The sequence below is a fragment of the Hirundo rustica genome, chromosome 1, assembly GCF_015227805.2.
Source record: "Hirundo rustica isolate bHirRus1 chromosome 1, bHirRus1.pri.v3, whole genome shotgun sequence".
In the NCBI taxonomy this organism is placed as follows: domain Eukaryota; kingdom Metazoa; phylum Chordata; class Aves; order Passeriformes; family Hirundinidae; genus Hirundo; species Hirundo rustica.
In genome coordinates this window covers 121,040,839-121,053,339 of record NC_053450.1, presented here as the reverse complement: position 1 = coordinate 121,053,339, position 12,501 = coordinate 121,040,839, and the positions used below count along the sequence as shown (strand labels likewise).

Below are 12,501 nucleotides of genomic sequence, written 5' to 3'. Positions count from 1 at the left end.
TTACCAAAAACAATTCAGCATCGAAGACAAATTAAGGGGTTTGGGATAGTGTGCTTTTGGGCTGTATTTTGGGGGTTTTTGCAAAAACTCTATGATGAGGCCAATGTATTTTCAAGAAGTAAACTCAACATACCTATTCTGAAAACTCTTTGAGAAACCTTGGAAGTGTGAATTTAAATTTTGCTCTAAACTCCATATAGGAACTGTCCAAAGCAGTGGTTTCTAATCAAAATCAAATCAGGAATTAGCCTTATTACTTGCAGTCCCTACATCAGTGGCTGCCAGTGCTCTTTCTTTCAAGCAAGCAGATGCCAAAGGATCTAGGAAATAAAATCTTTTGCATTTCTCACATCACTCTGCATAATTCCACTCTCTCTGGCATTTTCCCTAGTTTTGTGTCTTTTCCCAGAATGCCCCAAAGCAGTGAGCTTTCCCAATCCTGGTGGTTCTCACCTGCATCTCAAACTAGGATTTCTGGATCAAGGGATAGAACACCGTGTATCTAACAGCATAAATGATGGGATGTGGGAAACACATACGACAAAGGGCTGTCCTGTCCAACCTATTTTTTTTACACCAAAGTACTCAGGAAACCAACTGTGTATCACTTTCATTCAAGATATCATGAAGAAGAAATTATGGCAGCAAATTGTTCAATATGTACTTAACCCTGCAATTTTATGACTCCGTAACATATCGTACTCACCAAAATACCGAAATGCACCCTATACTTGGGGTGTTCCTGGCAGCACAAGGACATGCTCTGCAGAGGGATCTGGACAGGCTGGATCAATGGGCTGAGTCCAGCTGGATGAGGCTCAGCCTCCAAGTGCTGGGTCACATCTACTCCAGGCAGTGCTACAGGCTGGGGCAGAGTGCCCAGAAAGCCGTCCAGCAGAGAAGGACCTGGGGGTGCTGGTCAACAGCTGCTGAACATGAGCCAGGAGTAAGCAGGTGGCTAAATGGGCCAATGGCAGCCTGGCTTGTGTCAGCAATAGTGCGGCCAGCAGCACCAGGGCAGGGATTGTCCCCCTGTACTTGGCACTGTTAAGGCTGCAGCTCAAATCCTGTGTTGTTTTGGGCCTCTCACCAGAAGACGCTGGAGTGCTGGAGTGCATCCAGAAAAGGGAATGAAGCTGCTCAATGGTCTGAAGCACAAGTCAGATGAGGAGTGGCTGAGGGAGCTGGGAGTGTTTAGGCCAGAGAAAAGGAGGTTGAGGGGGAAAACCTTTTCACTCTCTACAGCTGCCTGACAAGAGGTTTTTAGCAAGGTGAGGGTAGGGCTTTTCTTCCAAGGAACAAGGCATGGGACAAAAGGAAACATCCTCAAATTGTACCAGGAGAGGTTTAGTTTGCATGTTAGAAAAGATTTCTTCATGTAAAGGGTTGTCAAGAATTGGGGAAAGGTCGCCCAGGAATGTGGTGGAGGAACCACTGCAACATCTGCAGGTATTCAAAAGACATGTAGATGTGGCATTCAGACATGACTGACTGGTGGACTTGGCAGTGCTGGATTAGCAGTTGGGTTGGATGATCTTAAGGGTGTTTTCCAACATAAATGATTCTATAATTCTATGATGTAAGTTACTGAGAAGATTCAAGAACAAATAAAGTGATTTGTTCTGTTCTCCTTGTCAGTTTATCTCAAAAAAGAAAACTTTAAAAGCACCATTCCTGAAGCTTTGCCAAAAGCTTTCTTGTGTCATTGCATTGCATATCAAAAATATTTAAATAAAATGTGCTCTGAAGGCTGCTTCTGTACCTACAGAAGGCAGCAACTCCCACTGGAATTGTTAGGTACTGGCTGTGAATGACAGGCTGCAGTTCTAAAAAACATCACTAACATATAGTTATTTTCCCAAATAACTACAAACCAACAAGAAATGTTTGAAGAAGGCTGTAAGATGGCAGAAGTGCTCCGTTTTGAACCCTTTCCACTTTTTCAAGTGCCATGTTTTACAGATATACAGTGAGGATTTGTTTCTTCAGGGGAAATACCCCTCACACTTCACACACAAGCCAGCCAAAATGTTCCTGAGTGCCACTGAAGTTCCAGAATTCCTCCCACTTCAGGGGACAGGCAGCTGCCCGTCTCTGGTGTCCTGCAGGTTGTTGGCTGGCTCCTGCTGGTACTGCAGCAGTTTGCCCTGTAGATTAACAAGCAAATGCAATTGAGGTTAAAACAGGCTATTTCTACCTAAGAAAGCCTTTCATCTTCACAGGAGGACTTTTAAGGGTAGCAAATGATAATCAAGTTGAAGTGACTTCTCAAATCTGCTGCTGATTCTGTAGTTTTAAATTTATTTTTTTTTCAGTTCAATTTCAGAATTTAACAGAGCTCTGAAGAAAATGACTACAAAAACCCATACTCTCATTTAGCATAAACCTATACACAACACCAAATAAGGCCATCGTGGTCTTGCAGCTTTAACAGTCTGCTGGGCATTAACAAGTAACTGTATGTTCACTGAAAGTTATTTTCATGAAATGCTTTAAAAATCCAAGCAGAAGCTTATGCCTATGTACATTTCACAGCAGCCACTGAGTATAAACTCCTATTTAATACGAAAGAAACAATTGGCCCTTACTAGAGTCACATATTGGCACCCCATTATTTAATCTTAACTTCTAATGTATTAGGTCACTAACATGGGCAAATTTTATTCCATGTTTTTATGCTTTCATTCCCCAGCCAGATGTTTTGAGAACTGCAAACCTTCTCAGACCCAATGGAAGTTTCAGTTCTGCTCTTCCCAGCACACACACACACACACACACAGAGTATTTCCCCTTCGGTTGGTTGGGTACCTGCCAGTTCCCACATCTAGGCAAGACTGGCTGGAAGATCAAGTTCATATCCTATTATCCTCCCTTGGCCTAGGCTATAGTAATTGACTAGGTTCCCCACACAGTCAACAGAGAAGGATTCTATTTGATAAGGCAGCTATCTCAATATAAGATAAACAACACATGCAATGAGCTGCCCTCAGGTGCTCAGTGCTCTGGTGACTGTAGGGGAAATCAACACAGCCAGCACAGAACATGCAACCTGCCTTGGGCAAGCTGATGTCAGGCAAGATTGATTTTTTGGTAAGTGATAAGAAAAAAACAATATGCAAAACCGTGACCACTAGGAATAGCTAAATAGGTAATGACTATTATTTCTTCACAATAAAAGAATAAAGGCAGGCAATGAGCCTAAAACAGAAGGGAAACATTTTCCTACATTATTTTACTAAAACTCACAGACATAGAAGCAAAAGTTTTATTGGGTTCAAGAAAAGCAGATGGCATCACTGACGGAAAAGACCTAAGGTTACTGAAAACAAAATACACGGTTGCAATTAATTCCCTGTCACTTAGAACATCACCCACAAAATGTCAGACGCTGGAAGAAAACCAAAACAGAACAGCCCAGAGCTGCATACCCTCGCTTACAACTTTCCTTTCCCCCCCAGTTGTCACTACTGCCAGGCATCTCTAAATGCCCCTCTGCAGCTGAACTCAGTTCAATGAAGCAGTCCTCTAATCCTCAGTTGGAACACTAGGTGGCAGGGAAACATCTAACACACCTACAGCACTGAGAACCTTGAATGCAGTCTCAGTTCGCGGTAGTGAAGGGTTAGTGCAATGCAGCATTCTCACTTTTATACAACTGGATTTGCTTTGCGCCCTTACACAGCTTTGGGCAACAACTTTCAAGTACACTGCTGTGTTCATAGACCCATAGGTTAGTGATGTCAGAATAAATTCTGTCCCTGAGATACCCTGCCCTCTCATTTAAGAAACCATGGAAAATTGCAAAATGTTTCTACCTATCCAAAAACTGTTCTTTGAACTCCAATTTTGTGTCTGAAATCCTAATGATCTCCACCTCTGTAAAGACACAGCACCATAACACTTACTTCACACCTCTACTTTTCTAAAAACTCACTTTTTTATTTAAAATTCATATCACTTGTGTGCTAGTTGTGCAAAAATGCTGCAAAGGGGCAATGAAAGTTCTCTAGCTCATGCAGCTGCAAAGCAGACAAGACCATAGAAACTGTTCTTCAGACCATACTGATCCTCCTGTCAGTACACCCTCTCCCTTCTGCAAAGAGGAAAAACTACAGACTTGTAACATTCGGCTCAAGATCCCCCTCAAACTGTGAGAGACAGGTGTGAGCTTTTCTGATGAATGCTGAGTCCAAGTTTCAAAACAAATGTGTGTGTACATTTAAAGGACACCACCCCTGCACTGCAGCACAACTTGCTGCTTTCCAAATTATAGATGTTTCCTAGAATGTTGCTGGCAGTAGAAGTGAAAGTCTGACATTAACTCCTGCTTTGTTCACAAAATTTAATGAAAAATGCAGACAGTTATTGGCATGGGTGGTAACACTTCCCTTTAGAAGGGCAAAATCAGCACACAATAATCATTCTTTTCATTCAGCTTTGTATCAGTTTCTCAGCTGTACAGAGAGATGCTGATTCCTTCTACTATATCTTTTAATCTGCAGGAAAAAAAAACAAGGTCAGCACACTGCTTTCTAAGCAGTGACACGCAAGAAGGAAGGTGAAGTAATAAAGCCACAGACTACAAGTAGTACATAAAGTAGCTGCTGAAAGTGATCTTGGCACACAAACAAATCACAGAAAGTCACTGAACTAGACTTGGATTTTCATAATAAATGATAACTGGAAAGTTTGTTTCATTTCTGAAAAATAATTTAATACAAAATTTTAAAAACACTGATGTGCAAGTCTTCGCTGTATAAGAAGAGGTACATTTTCACACTTTGAAATAGTTTAAAACATTTGTACATAATGAATACAAATTCTCTTTTATATAATAAACAAAAGGTTTCTTTGCCAACAGCAACTGTCAACTCCAAAACACAGAATTAAGATGACATGAAAACCAGACAGTCTAAATCACTGCTCTTTGTGTCAATAAAAATCATGCCTTTTCTTTCTACAGCTCATCATGCTTGTACGTGAATTCCCTTGCAGATATAAACCCATCACTGTCTTCATCCTCTTTATCAAATATGTCCTCAACCAAAGCATCATGCTGGGTGTCATTTACCACTGCTCCATGCTTTTCAAATTCTTTCTTCAAGTAAATTTTCACCTGTTAGACAAAAGGTGAGAGTGAACATTTTCAGACTTATGAAAGAATTGATTACTACAGCATAACAGAGGGGTGCTATGCTCAGGATGCTGGTATTAGATAAAGGATACCTCCCCTCCTGTGCCACAGCCAGAATAATACTTGTCTAACTGATTCTGCAGTCCCTTTGAGTGAAGGCTCTTTAGTGACAGAAGTGACAGTAAGACTAGCAAAGCTGTTGCCATACCTTTATGGTATCTGATTCAAAAAATGAGTCAGGACAGCCTGTCTTCTGATGTCTATACAGTAAAGTACAAACAGCTGGGGAGAAGTTATTAGCTACCAATTGGTCAGAGACAGCTTTTCCACATTCTAGCACCCTGACAACCCAGTCCATGTAAACAGCCACCCCAGATATACACAGAAATCTGTCCACAATCTCAGTGTTTGCTGCTCCAATGGGAAATACATTAAAAGATTTCTAGCTATCTCAAAAAATATTAAGGACAAAGACCCAAGGCAGGTTTTAAACAGACCACTGGAACACTTAAATTAAGCTAGATACTAATGGTAAGCAGTGTTTTCAACAACATCAGATTGGTTTTAAGAAGTTTTTAAGGTTTAACTATGTGTCCCAAGTGTTCTGAATCACAGAGCCTTCTACAAAAATAACAATACCAACATATTCATCTATTAAACAGATAACACTTGTATAAGAACCATGGGCCATGTTTCAGGTCTGCTTTAGTCACTTCAGTCTCTGGAATTTGTTAGGTTTATTGCTTACATTCCTAATATGTAGACATTACACACACCGACACTGTCTGATGCATAGTACAAATGATTAATTAGCCTTCTGAGCCTAGTAAACTGTACCACACCCAAAACAATAAGAACTCAGTGGTTTATACTAGCTTCTCATGGATCACTTTTGCTAAAAAGGCAGAAGTCTGAAAATGAGAGGCAAACAGATGATGAATAATGTTGAATACGTCCTTCACAGAGTGAATGCTATGAAACAGGATTGCCGTACAGCAGAAGAAATTCCAGTTTATTAATACATCATCAACTAAATCCAAAAAGCTCTGAAGTCTGGTTTTATTTCTAAGATGCTTTACTTTATCCAAGTCTCCCATAAGCATGCAGCACGAGTTACATGCCTATCCTCAGCTTAGCAAGGCTTCTTTTGAACCTCCAGTCCAGAATTTTCACAAGGATGCAAGGCTCAGAGCAGTGCAGCATACATGTGCATTCTTTTCTACTCTCCCATCCTCTTAGACTTGCTTACAAGAGAAGGATGACCTACTCACCTCTTGCTTGGATAGTTTCCAGTCATCATTAAGATCCATCTCTTGGAATGACTCATGAGACCTTGGTCCATTTCTAATTTCTAGAAGGTCAATGTTGAAAATCAACGTGCTCTCAGGTGGAATTTTTCCTGCCCAAAATGGAGAAAAGTTTAAACCAACTATATATTCAAGGCCATACAAAAGCTCTACGCATCAGAGCAATGTTCCAGCAAGCCTAGTAATTTCAAAGCATCCTGCAGTTTGAACTAGTAAGGGTAAGTACCTGTAATAGTGATGACCACAATCATTTCAGCCTGTAGCCTGGACTCAGAGCAGCCCTTACAGCATAAATGCAACTTTAGATGCAACTAGTTTTGTTGGAGAATAGTAGGCGTTGATGCAAGCTCTTATTCAGCAATTACCATCACAAATTTGTTAAACAATGTTCTTGAACCTTTTTTTCTTTCATGGACAGAGCCAGCTAAACTGGAAAACAGTAAAGGAGACTGTACAGTCAGACAGGCTACAGCCAAGACTAATGTACAGGGCAGCAGGAAAGGGAGAATTTAGTCTTCTGGATACCCCAACAGCCCCTAAATTCCCCTACTGCCAGCTGATACCTTGTATCTGCTGTTCTGCCACTGGGAAAAACCCTTTTGCAGAGAAAGACAGAAGGGCAGGGACAATGTTGGTCTCCCACAGCAATCTCTGCACTCAGGGCACAAAGCACCAAGATATTTCCACTCACTCAGCAGAAACTAAGTACCCAAACCTGATCACAAGTCACGTGTTATCACAACATCATCTGTGATGTGGGTGAACAGACTGGTAACTTCCTGATAGTCCCACAGAGCACTCCCCCAGTGCCACCACACCTCAAGGATTGCAGCTTATCAGGCACTGACTTTTACAGAGATGTGATATGCCCTCATGCTGATGGCTGAAGCTACTGTCAAAGACCTTTCAGCACATCGCTTTGCTCCGTTATATAGAGAGAGATTGAACAGGACCAAATATCTCTCTATATTGGATTGCACCACCCCCAAAAATATTTCTGTGCCTTGAGAAGACAGGGAAAAATAATCCACATCTACCACTTTGGAGCTATGGTGTTAAAATACACCCTGAGCTGCAGCAACAAGCAAACTTGTAGATTTCTACAACAAAACAGATGAACAAACATGCAGAATCTTCTGGAAATACAGGGGACAGTGCCCTGTTTGGGTTTGGAACACAGGTAATTTTTTGAGTGTTACAGAAAAGGCATCTGACTCAAATGATGAGTCAGACAGCAACCAAGGTGGGAGGCTAGCGAAATTGTGTGCATTTGGAGGAAAGCATGAAGAAAATGAAATAATTCTGTCTTCAAGGGCATCACTTGAAAACAGCAACATAATTATACTCAAATACTTCAAAGTCTTCCTAAAGCAAGTAATTTCTTACAGCAGTTAGCGATGTTTAGCTGTTTAACCTTCTTGCACTAAACACAGAGGTGAGACTTGGAAATCTTTGAAGAACAACTATAGTGCTTTGCATGTTAATCAAACAATTAGGCCTGTGATGACTACATGACCACTGCAGCATTTGGTATCTTTTTGTGGAAAAATTTGCAGCTGAGCCCTGCATAAAGACAACTAACTGATGACCACAAGGTCCCTGTTCTCTACTAGAAACATGATTACTTCTAATACCGTATCCTGAACCCTAAACCAGAGCTCCTAGAAGAATATGTGTTAAACCGGTACATTTAATAAAGGAGGGTATGGAGTATGCTGTAGCTATGAATACTACCTGGCATGAGGTAATGTGGAGTCCTAAGCCTGTGTGCAGCCCTACTTGCCAGAAGATACAGAGATGCAAACAGTCCCCATTCCCAAAACAGCTTCATAGTGATGGGAGAGAACATCAGCAGGATGGACTGTATGTATGTTCCTAGGCATTTATCCTTTCTGCTTCAGAACCTTTTACTACCCTAGGTCATTTGTTGCAACTCTTGTCATGACATACAAATTCATCATAATTGCTCCAAAAAAAGTTAACTAAAACAAATCCCATAAAGCAGAAATAGAACCATTCAAGCTGTCACTCGCTTAACTGCATATTCCAAATCTGGGCCTCCTGTTAAAGGAATCTAGAAATATTTGAAAGGGAAAGCCCCAAACACCCTCAGTAGTAGACAGGTTGAGAAAACCCTACAGACAATGTTTATATCTGCCTGCACAACAGTCAGTGCATTTTCAGTAGGTGACAATGTGACTGCCCATGCACATTTTACTGTGGATAACAAGGACTACTAACCAAACTAAAAATAGATGTAAGAGGAAAAGAATTAACATTCCTGTATGGAGAAATAAAGTGACTTTTTACTGTATCATCTAAGAACTGGTTGGGCAGCAGTACAGGAAGTCTCTTATGGTTCTAAAAGAAACCTGAAAGCAAGAATGAGGCTTGCACATGCACAATCATGAAGTATTACCACAAAAACAGAGCCAACAGCCAAAAAGCCAAGCCATGTTACCTAAGCAACCACCTCCACTTGACTGTAAAAGAAGGGAGGGGAAAAAACAACAAACCACAAACAACACCACAACACACCTAAAAAATAAAAAGAGAAAGCAGGGCACTGTTGAGCACAGCACTACCAGAAGACATTTAGAACATACAGCACAAGCAGCTGCCATCAGTACTGTTTTGTTTTTTTTTTTTTTCCTGCATTCACTGCAGAGCCACTTAATGGATATTACTGCAGGAAACAAATTTATTAGAAAGAGCACTTGACTCCCTCAATTTTTCTTCTTTAACAGAATCAACCTGGAAATCTTGAAAGCGTGCTAACCTCTTAGGCCAAGAATAACAGTAAAATACAGATATTAGAAACAATTAGAGCAAGAGTACATGTTTTACCTTTCCCTTCTTTTCCATAAGCAAGGGCTGGTGGAATGGTTAGCTTCCGTTTCTCTCCCACACACATGTCCTTCAACCCTCTGTCCCAGCCTTTGAGAGCTTCCTTTATGCCAAGTGTAAACCACATCGGTTGACCATTGTTATGCTTGTGACTGGAAAAGAAAGGAATAGAACACTTCGTATTTAAACATCAAGTTCCAAAAGCAGCCGAAGGAATATGCTCATAATGTAGATATACAGTTAAAAACACAGCACCTACTCAGCACCTTGACATCTCTTAAATGAAAGGCATACGCTTTCAAAGTCTTAAAACTTATGCTTTGCATGACAAGGCTCTTTGGGAAGTGGAAAGAAATAAAACAACATTTACCTGGGGTTTTTTTGACAACACTAATCAACCCAGATCTCCACCTTCACTTCCCTGATCACCTACTTCCATTTGGAAACTGATCAGACTAGAAGGGCATTTTTTTCTTATCTACAGTCAAGACCAGCATGGTCATGATAGCAATATACATTTTAACATGCTTAAAAGAATCAGCCTCATCTTTTTCAAAAGAAGGCATTAGGAAAAAAAAACAAAAAAAAACACACTCAAAACAAACAAACAACAAAAAACCCCAACAAAACAACTACATAAGTCTAGGAAAAAAACTAAAACCACCACAAATGCACGCAAAACATTCAACTTTAGATTTAACAAGGTGGTATAACCCAGACTACTTTCACTCTACTAACAGACAAGAAATTTGAAAGCTCTATTTACTAATCATGCAAGAAAGGTGTTTAAGAAGAAAATAGAACACTTACAGAAGTTAGTCACCAACAAAAACTTTAGTGTGTCACTAGAAGTCCTTTTAAAGAGGCAGGTTAACTACAAGAGAAAATTAGTGAGATTTTAGTTGAATTGTCTGCAAGAGTATAAACATGCAAAACTGTTCATCTTTTTTTTTTTGTTTAGTATGCAAAACTAGCCTTCACGCAGCCAGCAGAGACTTAAGTATTTTGCTGTCTCCCACTATTAACACTTCGTTGATGTTTTAGAGGACATCCAGCATTAGCAAGTCATTGCAAGCTCTTAGCAGACTCCTTCGAATTTCTGGCTCTTCCTCCTATTTGCATTTCTGTGGTTCTGGTATGTTGACTTGTCTGGTCGGGGGCAGGGGGCAGGTAAAGAATAATGAAAAGCTGTGATTGTGCTGGTCTAGTGGGAGGACACATATAGCGCTTTTTTTTTTTTTTTTTTCAACTAATGGTTTGATTTAGAAACCAAACAGAAATTCATGCGCAGCACAAGACCTATTAAATCGCTGCGATCATATACCAAAACCTGCACCTAAATCAGAGAATCACAGAGTTTGAGTTGGAAAGGACCTTAAAGATCATCCAGTTCCAACCTCTCTGTGCCATGGGCCGGGACACCTTCAACTAGACCAGGTTCTCAGAGACCCATCCAAGCTGGCCTTGAACACCTCCAGGTGTTCAATTTCCCTGGGCAACCTGGTCCAGTGTCTCACCATCCTCAGAGTAAAAAACTTCTTTCTAATCTAACCTAACCTGCTCTTTGTAAGTTTGAAGCCATTCCCCCTTGTTCTGTCACGACATGCCCTTGCAAAAAGTCTCTCTCCATCTTTCCTCAGATAGTGAAAAACCAAATTAGGTCACCTCAAAGCCTTCTCTTTTCCAGGCTGAACAATGCCAGTTCTCTCAGCCTTTCCACATAGGAGAGGTGCTCCATGCATAGCATCCCCATCTTTTAAGAACTGACACATGGCTCTACTGCCTACAGCCTGACCAGAAAACAAATGCTAAGTAAGATTTATTTTATAACCTTGGGAAAGGAGATAAGCCTTACTGTTGGTGTTCATCTTGAACAGCACTGTGAGACACTGCTTCACACTAAACTTTCTGAGAATAGGTGGCAGTGGAGGGGCCCCAATGATAACTTTATGCAATGTTATTTAAGCTCTTTTATTCCCCCAAAAATATGGCATTCGTGCATTGCTTTTGTTTCGTTGCTCACAAGTAAACACAAGTTTTGGGCATTTGGGGAGGGAGGAGTAAAAAAAAAACCAAAATACCACTTGCCCCTGACAAAATGCTCCCCCACAGAGCTAATCGCAGATGGATTGCAGACCTCTGTGAGAGGTCTGGATTCAGGAAAGCACAACCAGAAAAGATCATCTATATCAAAATAAATATATATGTTTATATATACATAAAGGAGCGAGTCCAGAGGAGATGCACCAAGATTGCTGGAGGGATGGAACAGCACCTCTCCTGCAAGGAAAGGTGAGAGAACTGGGGTTGTTCAGCCTGGTAAAGAGAAAGCTCCAGGGTGACTTAATTGCACCTTTCCATTACCTCAAGGGAGCCTACAAGAAAGATGGAAAGAGACAATTCAAAAGGGCACGTAGTGATAGGACAAGAGGTGATGGCTGTAAACTGAGAGTAGGCTCAGATTAGATATTAGTAAGAAATTCTTTACTGTGAGGGTAGTAAGCCACTGGAACAGGTTATCCAGGGAAGTTGACATTCCCGGAGGCGTTCAAGGCCAGGCTGGATGGGGCTCTGAGCAACCTCAGCAGCGTTCAGAGGCGCGTCGAATGGGGTTGCTCTGAGCAACTTGATCTAGTGGAAGGGTCAAAGAATCTTTAAGGTCACTTCCAACTCAAGCCATTCCATGACTCTAATATATATATATCTTTCCCGACGCAAGCTCAGCCAGCCGCTAGCTCGGAGAAGACGCGCCGCTCACTTACGTCGAGTGAAACATGGAGCCGTCCCTCTCCAAGTAGCCCTCGTAGTGAACCAGCATCATGTCCCCCCACTTGGTCTTCCTGTGGCAGAGGAAAGGCTTGTGCAGCACCTCCACCTTCACGTCGGCCGCGGGGGGGATCAGCGCCGCGTCCGCGCAGCCCAGCGCCGCGCACAGCAGGGCGGAGCACAGCAGCAGCAGCGCCGCCGCCATGGCCACCGCCTCGCTCCTCTCACCGTGCCGCCATCCCGCGGCCCGAGCCCGGCCGGTCCGTCCGACGTGGCAGCGGCGCGCACCGCCGCCGGCCCCCGGCTCCCGACGGCCCGGCACCGGCGGCGCGCGAGCTGATTGGCTCCCTGCTGGGCGAGCTCAGGAGGAGCTGTCGCTCATTGGGGCGCGCCCCCGTCCGTCCCTCGGCCCATCCAATCGGCGGGCCCGGACAGCCGAGGGAGAGT

The 12,501-nt window shown here is 42.2% G+C and overlaps 1 protein-coding gene across 1 annotated transcript; it reads right to left on the bottom strand.

Annotated features, from left to right (window-relative positions):
* Nucleotides 1–4,692: 4,692 nt before the first annotated feature.
* Nucleotides 4,693–12,259, bottom strand: FKBP14 (FKBP prolyl isomerase 14). The gene is made up of 4 exons (XM_040065796.2): nt 12,051–12,259; nt 9,289–9,440; nt 6,406–6,533; nt 4,693–5,116 (listed from the first exon to the last, which is right to left on the bottom strand). The coding sequence occupies exons 1-4, from the start codon at nt 12,257–12,259 to the stop codon at nt 4,958–4,960; spliced, it is 648 nt and encodes a 215-aa protein (XP_039921730.1). The 3' UTR covers nt 4,693–4,957.
* Nucleotides 12,260–12,501: the final 242 nt, after the last annotated feature.

Coding starts and splice junctions, on each gene's coding strand:
- FKBP14 (XM_040065796.2), bottom strand. CDS start 12,259: ATGGCGGCGGCGCTGCTGCTGCTGTGCTCCGCCCTGCTGTGCGCGGCG. Junction 9,441..12,050: donor GGCTCCATGTTTCACTCGAC/GTAAGTGAGCGG, acceptor TTTCTTTTCCAG/TCACAAGCATAACAATGGTC. Junction 6,534..9,288: donor TTATGGAAAAGAAGGGAAAG/GTAAAACATGTA, acceptor CATTTTGGGCAG/GAAAAATTCCACCTGAGAGC.